Source organism: Thamnophis sirtalis, unplaced genomic scaffold (genome assembly GCF_051295495.1).
Source record: "Thamnophis sirtalis isolate CommonGarterSnake01/CBP01778 unplaced genomic scaffold, rThaSir2_p1.2 scaffold_6, whole genome shotgun sequence".
Taxonomy (NCBI): domain Eukaryota; kingdom Metazoa; phylum Chordata; class Lepidosauria; order Squamata; family Natricidae; genus Thamnophis; species Thamnophis sirtalis.
In genome coordinates, this window is record NW_028261386.1 from 89044499 (window position 1) to 89062609 (window position 18111).

Here is an 18111-nt window from a genome sequence, read left to right on the forward strand (position 1 = left end):
CTAGACTTTCTTGTTTTTCTTTGAAGAAATTTCGCTTCTCATCCAAGAAGCTTCTTCAGCTCTAGCTGAATGGTGGAGAATGGAAGGATTTATATTCCTTGCAGACAGCTAGTCATTTGCATTTTTTTAGGGAGCTGTTGAAGCCACTGGAGGTTTATCTATGTCCTCAGAGTCACCTGATTAGTGCAAATTGAGCCTCTTTGGAACTGGAGATAGATGATGATATTATATCCCTCCCCCTCTGTTGAGAAAGGGCTGTTCAATCTTAACATAGATGGTCTCTGACCCTTCTTTCAAACCAGCGGTCCTCTCTGTCCAAAATGTGGACTTTGTTATCTTCAAAAGAGTGGCCTTTGTCTTTTAAATGCAGATGGACTGCTGAATCTTGTCCTGGTGGGTTTGTTCTGCTATGTTGTGCCATGTACTTATGAAGTGGTTGTTTTGTTTTCTCAATGTACAGGCCTGCACATGGCTGATGCACTGTACTGCATAGACCATGTTGCTCAGTTTGTGTCTGGGTGTTTTATTCTTGGGATGGACAAGCTTCTGCCTTAGTGTATTCTTGAGTTTAAAGTGTGCACATTATGTTGTGTAGGCTGAAGATCTCCCTGAGCTTTTGAGATGCTCCTGCAAAGCAAAACATCTTCAGATATTCCTGAGAAGCAAAACATCTTCAAAGAAAAACAAGAACGTCCAGTTGCCTCTTGAAAAAGCACTTTTGAGACAACCATGACCTGAATGACTGAGAATCTCCAGAGAAAACTAGATGAGAATGGATTTCCACACTAGTTTTAATTTTGGTTTAACTTGTAAACCCAGCCAGTTTTGCTTAATTTGATAAGTGGTAACTGATAAAAAATTGGCTGTAAATTCATACAGATTCATTAAAAAGTTAAGTAACTTTGACCACATTATCATCTTAATTTAATCAGAAACATTGCTGTTGTTATTTGCAGAGGGAGAAAAGAGGGAAGTCTGGATTTGGATCAAGATGGTGACCAAGGGCTAAACTGCCTTTCCAGTCGGTTATATTAGCTTGACTCTTTAATAATGCAAATGTTAAAAATGTGAATAGGGTCAGTTTTGGAAATGTTTTTACCTACCATCTGTACACATAGTCCTTCACTTACAACTAGTATTTTAATGCCTGTTCAGTTATGACAATCTTGGAAAGGGTGCTTTATGGGTCCTAAGCACTTCCAGATGTTGTAAAACATCACATCGCCTTCCTCCCTCTTGGTCACATGAGCATATTTTGAACATTTACAACTGGTGAAGTATCATGCAGTCACATGATTACAATTTGCAGTGGTTTGGGCCAATTTCCTGTGGTTTTTTGCTAGTTTCCAAGGGAATGGGTTCACATTTATAACCTCATGATTTACCACCATCATAAAAAGAGTTGTAAAATCAGATCCAGCCACATGGATGCCTTAACTTACAACCATCATAACTTACAACTGAAATTATGGTTCAAATTTTCTACTTGTATATATCTTTACTAATGACACCACTAAGACTGAATTATTTCTATTTCAATGAGGTTCTTCAGTTATATATAAAAGTTAATACTGGTAGGATTTCTCTTAAATCAAGCTTGATTTTTGATTGCTATATAAATATATAGATATTATTTTCCTGGCAACTGCACGTAAACAGATTTCTAGTGGCTCCTGCCCAGATTTTTTACATTGCTGAATTTGTCTAAAACCTTATGATTTCCTGATAGACTTTGATGTAATTTATTGACCAGTTTAACTTTGTTTAGGTATAGTAGATGTTGCCTTTATGAGAAGGAAGCAAGGAAATCTATAAGAAACATAACAAAGCACAAGTTTATACACAGCATGAAAATGTACAGTAATTGTAAAATGACGTTTCTTCATTGCCTGCAATAGATAAGTGAGATTCCTTCACATCTATTATTGCATAAATAATAAAGGAGCAGTTGTATCGTTTGAGAAAATGACTAAAGCAGTTTTCAGAGTTTTTTTCTTATAAAAGTTAGCCCAGCTTATAACATAATAATCATTATGTTATGGTTCCAGCCTTACCTAAAGCCAATGCATAAACTGGAAAGAGAAAGAGTCACAACATGTCTCACTTAGATGTTCCAATTAGGTAAGCAGGCAGGTTTATAGTTTGGTGACTGCAACACAGAATACTGGTTTGAATGAAGCCTAGTTTACCTATACCATAGCTCGCAGGTTGAATGTGTCATGTGCTGGCCACGGCCAACGTCCAGTTTAGCAAAGGGGTGGGGGAGAAGTCCCGATACATCATGATGATGTGAGTTTGACAGCCGTGCCATATATAATAGTTATTAGAAGTAAAATACTTCTCATAACTCAGCTCATACTATGGTATGCGTTGAATGCTTTCTTGAATGTGCCAGTTAATCTAAACTTATATTGTTACAGACTTGATTCTCAAGTCTCAATAGCAATTTGTTAGAATTATGTCCAACATTTTCTTTAGGCCCTCAAGGCAGCACACATAATATTCCAATTTTTCCATAAAACAGCTGCTCTTTGAAGTGTGTTGGACTGAGAGAAATCATTTATGTATCCCAGTAAACCTTGATTAAGGATAGAATCTGGATCTTTTCTGCATCAAACCAACATTTGAGCTTATACGCTATAAACCATTCAAGTAATATATGACAACACTATGGTTCAATTTATGTTTCATATTAATCAATAATTAAACTTCTGGAATTTTGTTCTTTTGGGTTTTTTTCTTGTTTATAAAGTAAAATTGCAATCACCATAAATCATAAGAAAATGCATGTACTGTACAATAATTTTGAAGACTGAGAAATGATAAGATCTTAAAATTTTAGATGTTCTTTGAACATAAACTTTAATTAAAAATCTTTAAACCTCTTGCATTTTAGTCAGCCAGGTGTCAGTTAATTCAAAGACATGAGTTTCCATAAGAAATTATCTTGTTTTGAAATCATACACTAATATTTTTTTCTGATACACTGCTTCCTTATGCCTTATTTATCCAAAATTCACACTGTAAACTTCCAAAACATTTCCAGCTATTTTAAGACATATTGAAAGCTCAATTGCTTCTCTTTCATGGTAAGTACTGTAATGTACTTAATCCTGAATCATAACTTTAATAAGATCACTCCTAACACTAATGCATTATTTAAACAAATATGCAAATCATTTGAGTTGAAAATACTGTATCGAATTCCTTCTTAAGCATCAAAGCAACATTTAAGATGAAGTACCATTGCTTTCCTATTCTCCACCATCACCATAACAAGCTATGTTTTCTTTTTCTTGAATGCTTCAAACTTGATGAAATTAGTAAAAGTGTGTACAGAATTGGCAAAGAGGATCCTTGCAAAATAAAAATTCCAGTGCTCAGGTGAGCTACTCCAGACTTCAAGAAACACACCATGCTGGCGAGAATTGGAAATGTTTTATTGTAAATACCAAAAATATTTATTTTTGAGACCAAATTTTCCTGGTGTACATGAAATGTTTATTTAATTAAAGGCATTTTTTCACAGAATGAAATGGCTAAAAAAAAACAACCTAGATTTTAATTTATTGATGAAGTATTTTACTTTGAAGCCCTTTGGGGATTTCTAAGGAAGACCAGCTAGGCACTAAATCAATTAGACACAAAAGGATCATGCAAAGAATAGAACAGAATGCATAGAAGAAGGGCTAAAAGACAAAATGTATTATGACACCATTGTTGCCATTTAGACAGTCTTTAATTCTCAAGTATTTGGGTAGGAGGAGAGAAGAGAAAGAATTGGTGATTTTCTAATTTCCTACACGAATTATAGCAATAAGAAGTGCACTTCAATCATCTTGTGAAAAACTAAAAGTGCACCTCTGTGAGATGGTATTGTACGATTCTACCAACTTCACATGTTCATGTCCTCTATGAGGCAATTTTCTTGTTCTTGTTTTATGTCATATTCGTTTTCAAGTGTTCAAGAGATGCTTGCCAGAGAGGGGCCTTATGAGCATTTCCCACATGCTATTCCACTTCTTTCTCAAACAGACCAAATGGAAAAGGAATGAACTTGCCTTAACAGCAGTTTGAATAATACTTAGTGCTTTCTGAGGTGATCTATAGAGTTTGTTTAAGGTATACCCATTCCCCAGAAGGGCAGCAGCATCAAGTAATGAACCTTATAAAGAAACTGGAATCTGAGGAATAGGATGGTTTTCCTCCCACATCTCTTTCTAACTTCACCCTGAGAAAAGGAATATATGAGTTAGACACAAATGGTCTTTTGATATTCTCAAATTTTTGGGAAGCAAAGCTGGATGGACAATTTCTCAATACCAGTACACCTATTTAGCAATGAAATGCTGCCAAAGAAAATATCCAAATATCCTTTCGAATATTTCCTCAGAATTCATGACTGATTTTCTGATTGATGGAGAAATTATTATAATAATAAAAAACAAAACACTTTGTCTTGGTCACTTTATAACCAACTAAGTGAAAATTAACACACTAATGACACATTTATCTTACATTATTTTCTTCTTTGAAATGATTTCCATAACATTCTCTCCTTCATTAATGAGAATACACTAAAAAAATGCAAGAGAATTTCTCTGCTTTCCATTGCTTTTATAACTTTCCACAGTTCCTCTGAAGTATCACAGTTCAGAAAGTGTCACATGAAAAACCTATGTTTCAAACATTGCATAAAAAGACCATATCAAATATTCAGTTTCAGATGAAACTATCAGTTTGAAAGCTTCATTTGGCCAGAATAATTTTGATTCTTGCAGAGAAATCACAGAATCCCCATAATCCTCTTTGGAAGTTTGTAGCAGGGTTTAGGTTGTTAATATTGCTAATTTGTAAAGAATTCTCAAAGTTTAACAACATTTTAGACATGTGAGAATGTAATTCCCAAATCTCCCCCCAAAAGGCCTAACAAAGTATGTAGCAAGGTTCCAGAAAATAATTTTTTAAAAGGCCTTCAAAGAATTTTTATATATAATTCTATAAAGATAAATAGGAAGATATACTTTCAATCAAATGCATCTTGATCTGAGTTACATATAGATACCTAATGAAAATGCCATTTGCTAGGAAAGTAACTAATCCTGCAATAACAAGATATCAACATTGTCATGAACTCCTTGCAAAAGCAGTTCTCCAGGATAACTAACTATCTTTCGTCGTTTTGCAGCTTTCAGGGTTCCCACTAAAGCCTCAAAAAGGTTGGCACATTTCTCATCCGCAAACAGCACTCCAAACTTCACACTCAATGTCCCATCAGGATCTGGACAAAAGAAAGCATGAGGATGAAATGACATATTAACATTGTAGCTCCCAATATGTCTTTGGACCTGGAGATTTTCAAGTTTTCTAATTTCATTTAATAAGGTTATTGTATCCGTAGCCAAATTCATCACAATGTAAATGTGAAAATACAACTAATATGTTAACTTTTAAACAACATATACTCGGAGGCACAAATTGATAAAAATATTATTAAATCCAAATCCATTAGATCAAATAGTAAACTATATCAAATGAGTAATCTCTGCAACATTATTTAAGATTTGCTGACACTGCTGAAGAAGGTATCAAAAATCTTTAACTTATGGTTGAAAAAAACCCACATTTTAACACTTCTTTTAAAAAAAGTTACTGTTCTAGTTTTATATTTTTAATCACTGAAAACTGAAACTATATGCTGAATAATAGTCATATGAAAATCTGGTATCATTTCGGCCCAAAGTAACTCAAGGTAGTTATGATTAATACTGACTGGCTTCATATTAGCCATGGTTTATTGAATAAACCACAACTAGATATGTTTTCCTACATGTTAAATTATAAAAATATTTTACAAATAGTAATTTGCATGATATACTAAGCTGAAAGCAACAAAAAAATCCCTTGTTTTTTAACGTGTTGTGATTAGTGAACATGAATATCACCTAAAATTAAAGTCAATGGGGAAAAAATAAGATTGCATTTAAATGCCCTTTCCAAAAAGGCACACTATTATAGTGAATTTACAAACTGCTACTTAGGTTGTTGATTAAAACCTAAACTTACATTAGCAATTTGAACTGGAAGCAACATGCACATAAGAATCTAGTATTATTTTAAAAGCGGGAAAATTATGAAAAAAAATCCAGTGACTTAACTGGGAATCAAATATAGTTTTCATCTGCTACATAAATTGTGACCTAATTAATTTTCAATGAGTAAACAAAGATAACATGATGTATCAACATAAACATCATATCTCACTGTTGCCAAGTTTCCACATGCAAGTAGGCATCCCCTCAGAAGATATTGCTGTTTTCCATTAAATTATTATCTATGTCACAAGTAAAGTGTGCATTAGAAGCTATGAGTGTATGGGAAACTTGGCACCGGTTTTCAGAAGCACAGGGGGCCCTTGAAAGAAAATTGGCAGTCTGGTTATTTTATATAATGCTATTAGAACTAGAGATGCATGCTGTTGGCTTAAATAGTATGGGGGCTCCCATGCTATTCTTATTGTCTATTTAGTAATTAATATTTATATCCTGTTGGTGTTGGAGAAGTCCTCTGGACTTGGATAGCTAAGAACAAACAAATTGATCATCAAACCAATTAACTCAGGGTTCAAGGTTCTCATAGGTTTCAAATTATCTTACTTTGGAATCATTATGGGAAGACATAGCTCTCTAGAGAAATCTATAATGTTGGGAAAGATAGAAATAAAGACAGAAAGAGGATGGCTTAATTAAAGTGGTCATAAATGAACCACTGAAAGACCAGAAGAGCCAGATTGGGAACAGGAGAAAATATTGTCACTAAGAATTGGCACCAACTTGATAGGACATAAATAATAATTTATATTCTGTAACAAATTTATCAGACTGGCTTGAAGCAAAAGCCATAACCACTTCCTTTAACGTTTGAACGGTTGCCAGAAGTTTACTGAACTCTTTATTGATTTTCATCCAATCTATTCCATGTTTTAAGAATAAAATCTTGTATCTTGATTTTTATACCTTACTTTTCAAAATGGGGCTTTTTCTGCAGATTTTCCTACATTGCAGATTTTTCCCAATACAGTGCCTTCTGGAAATATTGGACCAATATGCATTGGAAATTATGTCAGTTATATTCTATCACATTTGGAGACTATTAATTTTATATTCCTTCTACAGCCATTTAGTCATACTCACTTTTGGTCCCCAGCCGTCGAATTTCTTCAACTAACAGGTTGATTTCATGTTCCACATCCATTGTAACCTACAAATAAATGATTGTTGCCTTATAAATTTGTTCCTTTCTGTTTTCTTTCATATTCAAAACAAATACTAAGACTTTAAAAGAAGTTTCAAGTGCACATAATGAATGCATGTTGGGGCGGGGTCCTTTTTATCAGTTCACATTCTCAAAGAGACAGTTATCTTCCTTATTAAGTTGGTTATGTATTTGGAAGTCAGATACATTGCTACACATTCTGCAAAGGAGTGTCTTAAAATGAATGTGGTACCTGCATATGTAAAGCATTTACTCACATTAAAAATCCTAGCATTTAAAATGCCTTTATATTACGAAATGTAGCAAAAGGGGCTGTTCTGTACATGAATAGTTATAACAGTTAAAGTATTAGAGTTCTTTGAAAAGCACATGATTCTGCATTTAACATAATTCTTCCCTCTCTCTCTCCCCTAAATGGAGATTTGACAAAAAACCCTTATCTGCCTCTTTGGCTGTTTGCAGACCAAATCTAAGATTATTTTTCTACTTTAAAGTATAACTCATTTGGGAAAAAGAACTACCGTACCCTACTTTTCATATAATAATTGTTATATTTTCATTATTGGCCTTCTGCCAATTACCTCCCTGCGTCCCATCAGATCGCACAGGGTAGGCCTCCTCCGAATTCCATCCGCCAGTCAGTGCCGGCTGGCGACTACGCGGAGGAGAGCCTTCTCAGTTGCAGCTCCGACGCTATGGAACAACCTCCCCGTGGAGATCCGTACCCTCACCACAGTCCAGGCCTTCCGCACAGCCCTCAAGATCTGGCTATCCCGTCAGGCCTGGGGATAGGATTTACTCTCACCCCGCCCGAATGTTGAGTGAATGTTGTGTTTTATGGTTAATTTTTTTTTTTACTCGTGTTTTTCTTTTATGTCTTGTCTTGCACTCCCTTCCCCCATTGTTGTAAGCCGCCCTGAGTCCCCCCAGGGAAAAGGGCGGCCTATAAATGTTCAATAAATCTACAAAATCTACAAATTATAATAATTTGCAATTACCAGTGCAAATCCAGAATTTCAACATAATTTCAACCATGACTTAATGAAAACACAACTTGAAAAGCTGCCACCCCACTTTTAACTAGCTTTCTTTAACAGACTTCTACAGTAGTCCTTGATTGGCCCCAGAATTTCAGTTGCTAAACTGTTGTTAAGTGAGTCGTGCCTGATTTTATGACCTTTTTGCCATGAACATTAAGCAAATCACTGCAGTTGTAAGTGAAGAATGCAGTCAGTAAGCAACCATTGTAAATAATGCCAGTTGCCAAGCACTCTAATTTTGATCGGGTGACCATGGGAAGGCTACAAAGTTCATAAGTACAAGTTGTAACTTCACTTTTTTCACTGCTGCTGTAACTTCCAATGGTTGCTAAACAAATGGCTATAGATTGAGACTACAGGTTAACAGTTTGTAAATCTAGTAAGACATATCTTAAAAGTGGTATAGTATCATAAACTATTGTAGCATCCAGACTCTGCCAAAGCACCACCTCTTCAAAATCATCTACATCAAACGGCATTGAAAGATAGTGTTCCATTTATATAAATTAATTCAAGAAATAGGGATATATATATATTTTGCTAAGTGATGGCAGTTTCCTAACAGACTACACAAAATCGGTGCAGGGATCCACCCATATAAGAGACTGGCGCCTGCTTTATCTTGCAGCCGTTATCTTCAGAAACTGTCAATATTCAGTTAATCAGAAAAAGTGCAACCAGACTCCACCTGATTTTTGGCTGTCAGTCTAACACATCTCTCCTACAAGTCTTTTCATTAAAACCACAAGCTGTTTTTTTAATAAATAAATGAGGCCCCAACATTGAAATTTTATATGCATGTCTAATAAGTTCATTAAGTTTGATGGGAAACTTGTATGACTGCAGCCCAGGCAGGCTAGGTCCTATAGTTCCACACAAAGTATGGGATGTTATTAACACGGTGAACAAACATGTTTTGTTTCACTTCAAAGAGCAGAGATGAGGAAACAGGTGATAATTATTTAAGTGTGCATATTATTTCAAATGTTAGGAGAATGTTTTTGTTTACCTTTCCAAAAAGTTACAGAGCAAGTGTAACTGAATTCTGACTTAAGATGCTTCCTTCCCCCAAATGAGTAAGAATGGCAAGCAATTGTATGCAATTGCCTGATTGCCCACTCTCATGGCCTTCAGAAAAGCCGTTAAAAACTGGCTGTTCCGGCAGGCCTGGGGCTGTTGACCTTAGTGTTAAGGTCCAGCCCCGATTAGATCTATGTGTGTTGTGTATTTTAAACTATTTTTTTTTTTACTTATTTTGCTTTTCTTTTTTTTCTTCTTTCATTGTAAGCCGCCCGGAGTCCTCCGGGATTGGGCGGCCTATAAATTTAATAAATGAATGAATGAATATTGAGTAGTGTTTTACATTTATTACAGGAGAGAAACAAACCTGGGACTTTTCATTGGCTTCTGGCTCAGGAATATATTCATTTCTGAATTCTTTTGTTTGCAGCTAGAATAGGAACAGCATGATGAGTAATTTCCTTTCTGGGGCAACACATAACCTAATTTGGTCATGTGTGTGTTTGTGTGTGACTGACTGACTGACTGCCTGACAAGTCAGGCCATTTTCTAGGTAAGATTTCAGAAGTGATTTGCCATTGCCTGCATCCTAGGGCTGAGACTGAATGACTGGCCCAGGACTACACTGGTCTTCAGCGTCTTCTTTAATGGTTGTATGGCTCTAATGTGTTGTGGGGAGTTTCTGAATTCAGCTAACAAAAGCTTTCAACAAGTTGAAGGTCTTCTCTGCATCTTTCTCGCTTTACGTCCCCTTGAGCGTGGCAAAACAGCTTTCACCTGCTCCTATGCGCCCCTCGGGTTGCCCCCCCCATCCAGAAATGGGGAAGAGGCTGGCAGAGAAGGCAGGCAAAGGAAACGAGCCGAGGGAGGGAAATGCAACTTGCAAAGGTGGGGAGCGTGAACCGTTTGTGTAAAGGCGACTGGGGGGGCTAAGAAAGCGAAAGGGCGCAGGTACAGCGGCTGGGCAAGCAATGGGATGAATAACCCCCATCCCCAAGCAACCCTGCTTCTCTGGAAGCAAGTTTCTTTGTCTCTGTAGGGCTCCCATCCCAGCTGCAAGCAATACGGCGTCTAGGGCTGCAGTCCTCCCGCTGGCCAATTGCGCAAAGCAGAATATCAGCCGCGCTGCCGGTGGCTACCGGTTCTTGCGCCCGCCTGGGACAATCCCCGTCCCCGCTCGCCCATCGGCAATCTCCGGTGCCTGCCAAAGTGGACTCTCTCTCCGAGAGAGAAACAGTCCCGTACCCGAGGACTTTCCCCTCCAAGGTGGATTCTCCTACCTTGCCTTTTCCATCCGCGTGGAGGATCACATGGCGCCGGCGCGGAAGTGCCGGCTGCCGCCACCACCTCGTCTTCCCTCCGCCTGACAAAGAGCCTCGCTCAGACCCCCGGCTCGGGAACAAGAGCTCCACGAAGCGGACTTCCACGGCTCTCCGCAGTCAGATGCACGAGGGCACCCTGCGATTTTTTTGCCCTGCCGTCCTTCCACCCTCCCGCGCGTCGGGTCGCCTGACTGGATGGCACTCCAGCTCACCTCGATTAGGCTGACTTACCTCTAGAGAAGAGAAGGAGCGGCGTTCAAAGCAAAGTGCCGGAGGAAGTATGGCTCTGAAAGAGTGTCAGGAGGAGGAAATTTGTGACCAACCTCCCCCCCCCCCTCGAGACTGAAAGTGAGCGGAAGGAGAGGTGCCGCCCATACGCTTGTAGCAAACGCTTCTGGGGAAGCGAGGGGTTAAGACCGAGATTTGGTTAAACTGATGGTACCTGAGAATAAGCTCCGTTGGTCAATTGGGAAAACGCCGGTGTTAGTCTCTTGGAACAGGGCTAGGTCACACCTGTGCGTTCATTACCCTATGCACTATCGTTAAGTGACTTCAGGTGTCAACCAACCTCGCATAGATCAGAAAACAATGGCAGAATGTTGAAATCGCCTCGCTGTAATATTTTTTTTTAACCAGGCTTTTTAACCAGCCACCTCCCTGGAGTCTTTAAATGATGAACATTCATGAGCCTGATGGAGTTCCTTTTTGCCCCAACTTCAGGACTGCAGCCCTGTACAGAGCATATGTCCTTCCGCATGGTCTTTAAAAGTATGCTGCCATAATTAGCTCCTATTTTGCCAGTTCATATTCTGACTAGTAAGGGGGGCAGCAAATGGACACAGTAATGTCCTAACAGTTCACTGCAGGATTTATTAAGGTGCAGTGATTTGTGGATTTCAGTCACTTCTCAAGATAGGAGCTTGGCCTTGGGAAGGAATTAGTTTTACAAATGGTAGAGCAGTAAATTTATCCACCTGTCAAAACCATTAAATATAGGTACTGCTCTTGCGAACTTGGTGAGACCTAGTTGTCTGACCATTGCTGAAAAAAACCCTACCCAATTGCCAGTTTACTTTACAGAGGGCTTAGTACACGTTTTCAAGTATCTTAGTGCTGCTTTAGTGATAGCAGATTAAACCAGGATCTCTCTGGAGGCATTTGTTGACCTATATAATATCTGCGAGGCAAGCTGCAAGCAGATTATTAGAGCAGTCCCAGTATGGCTAGAGAAAGCAATATTGCAGAACACAAACTTTCAAAAACAGCTTACATCCCATGGGTCTGAGACCAATGTGCAGGTTGTTTAAAAGAAGCCTGATTTCATCTTTCTTTAGTTACGCTGCTGCTGCTTTTCTCCTGTGGTCATGTTAGTTCAATAGCACAAATCAGAACAGCAATAGAAGAAAATCAAGTGACTGGAAAGGTAGCATGCACACAGCGGCCAAATGTTGCTGGACACATTTCTGTTCTTGTCACTTCATCAGAGTGGTTGCTTGACCAAGTGAGCAAGATCATGCATTCAGCAAGGTATGTATGGACTAGAGAAGATGGAAAATATATCTCAAATAGAATGAGAAACCCGAAGTTAAAGGCCAGTGATAAAAGGAGACACCTCTTAAAAAGCAATTAGTGAAGCAACAGCAACTTAACATTACAGGGATATGGTGGCTGTATCTATAACTCATACAGATAGTGCTGAATTTACAATCATCCATTTAGTAACCTCCAAAGCTACAACAGCACTGAAAAAAATGACTTGTGACTGTTTTTCATACTTATGATCATTGCAGCATCCCCACGGTCACATGATCAAAACTGAGATGCTTCACAACTGGAATGTATTTATGATAGTTGCACTATCCTGAGGTCATGTGATCACCTTTCACAACTACCTACAAGCAAAGTCAATAGGAAAGCCAGATTCTCTTAATAACCGTGTTACTATCTCAACTGCAGTGATTAGCTTAACTATTAAAGAAAGGTTGTAAAATGAGGAAAAATTCACGTAGTAACTCTTGATTGGCAATGGAAATTTTGGTCTCAATTCTGGGCATAAGACAAGAACTACCTGTAATGAAATTTTCTCTTCAGTAAGTATGCATAGGATTACTTTGCACTTTCTGTTGGATTCAGCTACACTTCATAGGAACCACTATACCCATTTGCCTATACTTTCTATATTAGCATTCCAAGCCAAGGTGCCACAGGCTGGTCTTTTCAATGAAGATTATGGACAATAATCAACCATGTTGATCCACCAATGGGTGGTAAATAGATGTGTTTTTTACTTCCTAGCCTAGAGCTGAGAAGCAGTAGCTGACCCAAAACAACTCGGCTGGATTTCTTGCCTGAAAGAGGGCTAGAGAACCTTGGTCTTTCTGCTCATAGGTTAGCACTTTAACCACTGTATAACACTAATTCTGTAAAAATATAGCAGGGAAGGTGGCAAATGGCAATCACATAACTGTGAGGTTCTGTGATTGCTGCAAGTTCAGGACCGACCAATTCTTTTTAGCATGGTTGTAACTTTGATTGCTAAAAAAATGGTTGTACGTCAAGGACTACCTGTAGTACATAAATGGTTCCTAATTTAAATTAAATTCTAAAGAAGGAATGATGTGTAATATTAGCAAGAAGCATAAAGTGTCTTGGGAACTGTTATCATATAGAGAGTCAAATCTCTATATGTCTGTGCTGGAATCTTGAGTAGAGGTGGGGAGTGAAAAGGCTGGCTAGACCTGAATTGCTGATGGGGTGGAACCAGTTGAAAGGAAATTCTCTTCTCAACTCTGCTCAAGATTTCTCCACAACCTGGTAGAAATATAAGCTTTAACAATGCTTAATAGAAATTTTTACCTGGAAGGTAAAAGAAGAACCACCTGGAAGGAAAAAAAAAGTCCACATTTAAAATTAATTTCATTAATGGGAGTTGTGAAGCATTATAATTTTATTACTTATACAACATAAAATCATAGCTGCGAGTTCTTTAGCTGGTCTTGACTTTCACTGATTCAGCAGCCAGACTGGGCATGCCTCATCAGCAACGGGAAGGAAATAGTGAAGATCAGGTGGGGTGGTAGACCACAAGGCAGCAGGGAAACAAAATGGCATAGGTAGAGGGTAGATAGGCAGTTGGGAACTATAAAGCCCATGTTATCACAAGAACAGGCAGGCTGCCAAGTAGCCACATTTTGATCAGGAATGTGGGAGCACTGCAATAGCCATAACTAATCCGTATACATGTCCCATTGTTCAACATCAAAGGATCACAAATCAAATACCTGTACATGATATCACCAAACAAAACAAAATAATTGATTGATATCACAAGGCAAATGCCACTACATACTATGTCCAATACCTAACACAAATTGCAGCATTTGTATGGTGACGCTATCATGCATGCCATCACTGGCTTCCCTTGTACTGGTTCATAGATCTCCATACCTAAGGTGAGGTTTTCAAGTTGGATTCTGTGGAATCCTAAGTCTCATGGAAAGTTAAATGGGTTCTGTAGGAATGAGAAAATCTCCACACAAGGACTTAAACTTAGATCCTTGTAGGGAAGGTAGTTTTTCCCCATTAGTCTCTTGTGTTAGAGGGATTTTTCCTTTGCTCTGGATCTCCCTGAAAAATAGCATCTAGGTACGAACTGACCATATTTACAGTTGGTTCTCTAAGAAAAGAGAACTTTAATGTGCTTAGCTGTGTATATCTGCCTCAATGCTGGTTTTTAGGCATATCTATAGCAATTTTGATAGGACGCGGTGGCTCAGTGGCTAAGGTGCTGAGCTTGTTGATCAGAAAGGTTGGCAGTTCAGCGGTTCAAATCCCTAGCACTGTGTAACCGAGTAAGCGCCCGTTACTTGTTCCAGCTTCTGACAGCCTAGCAGTTCAAAAGCATGTAAAAATGCAAGTAGAAAAATAGGGCCCACCTTGGTGGGAAGGTAACAGCGTTCCCTGTGCCTTCAGCGTTTAGTCATGCTGGCAACATGACCACGGAGACATCTTTGGGCAGTGCTAGCTCTTCAGCTTTGAAATGGAGATGAGCACTGCCCCCTAGAGTCAGGAACGATTAGCACATATGTGTGAGGGGAACATTTACCATTAACTTTTATAGTAATTTTTCTAAGTTAGATTGGAAAGATTAGAGTGTATCCTGACATCCAAATGTCCCATTCCTCTCAATAAAGAGTTCCAGAGTTTGTCTGTTTGTTAAAAAAAAATAGATTCAATGGCCTGAAATAAATTGAAAACCTCTGATCTGAGGGACTGCCTCTTCCTTCCGTTCAGTCTGCTTTCCTTCCTTTCTTCTCTGGCTGTTTTGAAGCAGATGGACTTTTGAAGATACCCTTGCACAATAATCAGAGGCCAGCCTTTCTTGCATGTGGGAGAAGGCCTTCTGTGCTGCCCACAAGATGTGAAAAATACTGTAGAAACTCCATTTGCCTCTAGCGGCAGGACCCAACCAAGAAGCTTTTAAAAAGCTCAAACTAAGCAAGATCAAATGTGGTTAGAATTTGAATGAGAAACTGACAGGCAACATCAGGATCTTCAGGTAGATTTAGGAAATTGGAAAACTTCCCAGTAATCCATGGCAAATCACTTTGCCAAGTAACCGCTTGGGTGTGAACAGAAGTCAACATCCTCTTGTGGGTGTCACTTTTTAATTGTATTTTTAGAAAAATCTGTAAAGCCACATCTTTATTGGTCAGTCTTTTGTTAAATTTAAATATAGGCTTTTACTTTTTAAGATTCTGTTGTTTTTAAGTTTAGTCAAGTGCTTTTGATAAGGTATTGCCAGGTGGAATACAAGAAATCAACAATAAATATATTCCTTGATCTGGTGTCCTTCACTTATGTTGGACTATAGTTCCTATCATCCTCAAAGCAGGAGAACCAATCATCCACAGCAGACTTCATTAAAGATATTCTTGTTTCATCTTCAGTTGATCGCACGAGCAAGCTCCAAAATTTAGACATCGACAGGGCGCTACAGTACTTAGGAACACTGTAGCAGACCTCCAAACCGTCAGAGGACGGTGTAGCCACCTCTCTCTCGCCCTCCCCGCCCCTCCCCAACGCTTCTGTCGTATAAGAAAGCAGAGCGAAAAGCTAAACCTTCTCTTAGCTTCGCATCCGGGTCTCGTGCGCGAGATCTCGGGCAGCCTTTTTTTTTTAATCCCTCCTCTTTCTCCTTTTCCGGGAGCGGAATTAAATCCGTCCGCCCTTTGGTTGCGCGCGCCTTCCCCAGAGCGCCCGAGGGAGGGAAAATGGGCGTGGCCAAAGGCACGGAAGAGAAACGTACAGAAACTTTATTAGGAGACTTTGACCGACTCAGCGCTGGGCGTTTTTTTTTTCGCTTTACACGCGTGGCCACGCCTCCCTCCTCCCCCTGTCGTCGGGCTTCCTCTGGATTGGAACCTTCCTCCGCAACTCTTGTCGGGCAGGCAGATTCGCGGCGCGAGATCAACAAGCGACAGCCGAGGCGGCGAAAGGCATACACGCACACACTCACACATACATACAGACGGACGCGCGCTCTCGTTCCTCTTTTTTTTTTTTTGGGCGGAAGGCCTCCTTCTTCCCCCCCCCCGCCCCTCCTCCCCGGTCGCTACTGGCGCGAGGAGGAGGAGGCGGCGCCGGCGGCTTCGCGCGTGCGAGCGCGGCCCCGCTCCCTCCTCCACTCTACCCCGTTGTAAGATCGATCCCCAGGGCAGGGCAGGGCCGGCGTAAGATGGAGGGTTTAACGCTGAGTGAAACGGAGCAGCGCTATTACTGCGACCTCTTCTCCTACTGCGACACGGAGAGCACCAAGAAAGTGGCGTCCAACGGGCGGGTCCTAGAGCTTTTCCGCGCCGCGCAGTTACCCAACGAGATAGTCATGCAGGTAAGCCTCCGTCGCCTTCCTTCCACCTGGATCCCCCCCCCTTGAGGACAACCCCCCAGACTGCTGCTTTTGACCTCCGGCGGGGTGGGTGGGGGTGCCTCGGCTAAGACAAGCGTCAACGGGGAATTCCTGCTTCCCCTCGAGGCTTTTGAGGGAGGGTCGCTTGGGGGGGGTTGAATTTTTTAAGGAAAAGCGGGTCCGTTTCTGCAAATGCACCGCCGAGCGAGGCAGGCGGTGCAAAGCTGGCGGGTGCTTCTTCGGTTGCAGCCCCCCAAGGCTCTCGAGCACTTTTGCACTTCTTTCCCTGTTGCAAGATCAGCACTTGACAAAACGCAAGGTATGACGTTAATCGCTTGGTTTGGGTTTTTTAAATCTTCCGCAAAAGTGATAAACTGGGGAAACCATTGAATTGGAAAATAAATATGAAGGTAGGTGTTTCCAAGGAATTTAGAATTCAGCAAGACTTTTTTCCCCTATAACTTTTGAGTGGAAGTAGGGCTTAAACTTAAATGTTGTCCAGAAACAACATTTTGCCTTTTTTTCTACTTTATTAGTATTATAATCTTAGCTAGATAAGTTGGCTTAGCTAGGTAAACTATACCTTATAGGTTAGGAATGTATGTTTTGAAATTTAGTGCAGCTGTTTTCAATTTTTTTTGCCTTGGATTCTTTCTGGAAGGGTGGAACCATACTAAATATTTTAAAAAAAAACACTTTTTCTACTTCATAGAAAGTGGCATAATACTGCCTTTGCCAGTCTGATATGCTGAACTTTTCATTATTCCACTAGCTCATTTCACTAGTTTGCACAAAGACATTCAGTGGTTTGGGTTTCATAAGTGTGAAGTCATTGGTGTGACTTCATCATCATCATTTGATTATTATCCCAAAGTAAGAAGCAGTAGTTGTCCTTAACCTGTATCAATGCCTCATTTTTTTTAATTAAATGTAGAATGCAGCCCAACTTCTTTTTGAAGTTATTGAAAATTTAAGTAGGTCAGTGACAATTAGTGCTTCCAACTCTTTTGGACAGTATTATTTCCTTAACTTGAACAAATAAAAAGCCGGCAGTGTACTGTATTTTAGCATGCTGTGGCAGGGCTCTCATGAGGCAAAACAAATTTATCTATTAATGATATGGTTAGTAAGTAGATGTTGTGTTACATTGTTTTAATCTATTGAAAGCCTGAACTGTGTATTACACAACTGTTGCCAACAAACAAGTAGAGAGGACTGCTTTGCCCCTTGTATGAAATGAACATGGCCTTGAATCTTGACTAACTGGAACATGTCTAAAAGATAACTTTTTGACAAAACTTGCTGAATTTGCTAATGAATACAATTGTTTTAAAAGGGGGGTGAGCTTTAGTTAAACTTGAATGAGATCCACACCTTCTGTAATTGTCAAAATAGATTCAATTCTGTCACTATTCAAGCACATTGTATATGTTCTTCTGTTTTTATTTTCCAGCTTATCACTTTTATCAATAACCATTTATATTATGAAGATTAGTAGCTATGTTTATTGTTTTGTATGTGTTCATTGTAAATGTTAGCTCCCGTC

General features: G+C 39.4%; 2 protein-coding genes across 8 annotated transcripts in view; one reads left to right on the forward strand and one right to left on the reverse strand.

The window, feature by feature from the left end:
• Positions 1 to 3421: 3421 nt before the first annotated feature.
• Positions 3422 to 11130, reverse strand: ABRACL (ABRA C-terminal like). 3 transcript variants are annotated; one of them, XM_087718356.1, is made up of 3 exons: positions 11100 to 11130; positions 7194 to 7260; positions 3422 to 5281 (listed from the first exon to the last, which is right to left on the reverse strand). In XM_087718356.1, the coding sequence occupies exons 2-3, from the start codon at positions 7252 to 7254 to the stop codon at positions 5097 to 5099; spliced, it is 246 nt and encodes an 81-aa protein (XP_087574482.1). In that variant the 5' UTR covers positions 7255 to 7260; positions 11100 to 11130; the 3' UTR covers positions 3422 to 5096. The 3 variants fall into 3 exon arrangements, with proteins under 3 accessions (XP_087574482.1, XP_013931599.2, XP_013931600.2); XM_014076124.2 differs by lacking the exon at positions 11100 to 11130 and adding an exon at positions 10889 to 11006; XM_014076125.2 differs by lacking the exon at positions 11100 to 11130 and adding an exon at positions 10616 to 10877.
• A 5125-nt stretch (positions 11131 to 16255) lies between these two features.
• Positions 16256 to 18111, forward strand: part of REPS1 (RALBP1 associated Eps domain containing 1) — a 61370-nt gene continuing 59514 nt past the window's right edge. For 2 of the 5 annotated variants that reach the window (XM_087718365.1, XM_087718366.1), the window contains exon 1: positions 16269 to 16547. In XM_087718365.1, coding sequence (XP_087574491.1) covers positions 16395 to 16547 — 153 coding nt within the window. In that variant the 5' untranslated portion in view covers positions 16269 to 16394. Of the gene's footprint in view, positions 16548 to 18111 lie in introns of all 5 variants that reach the window. The other 3 variants (XM_087718369.1, XM_087718368.1, XM_087718367.1) reach the window with 3 other exon arrangements.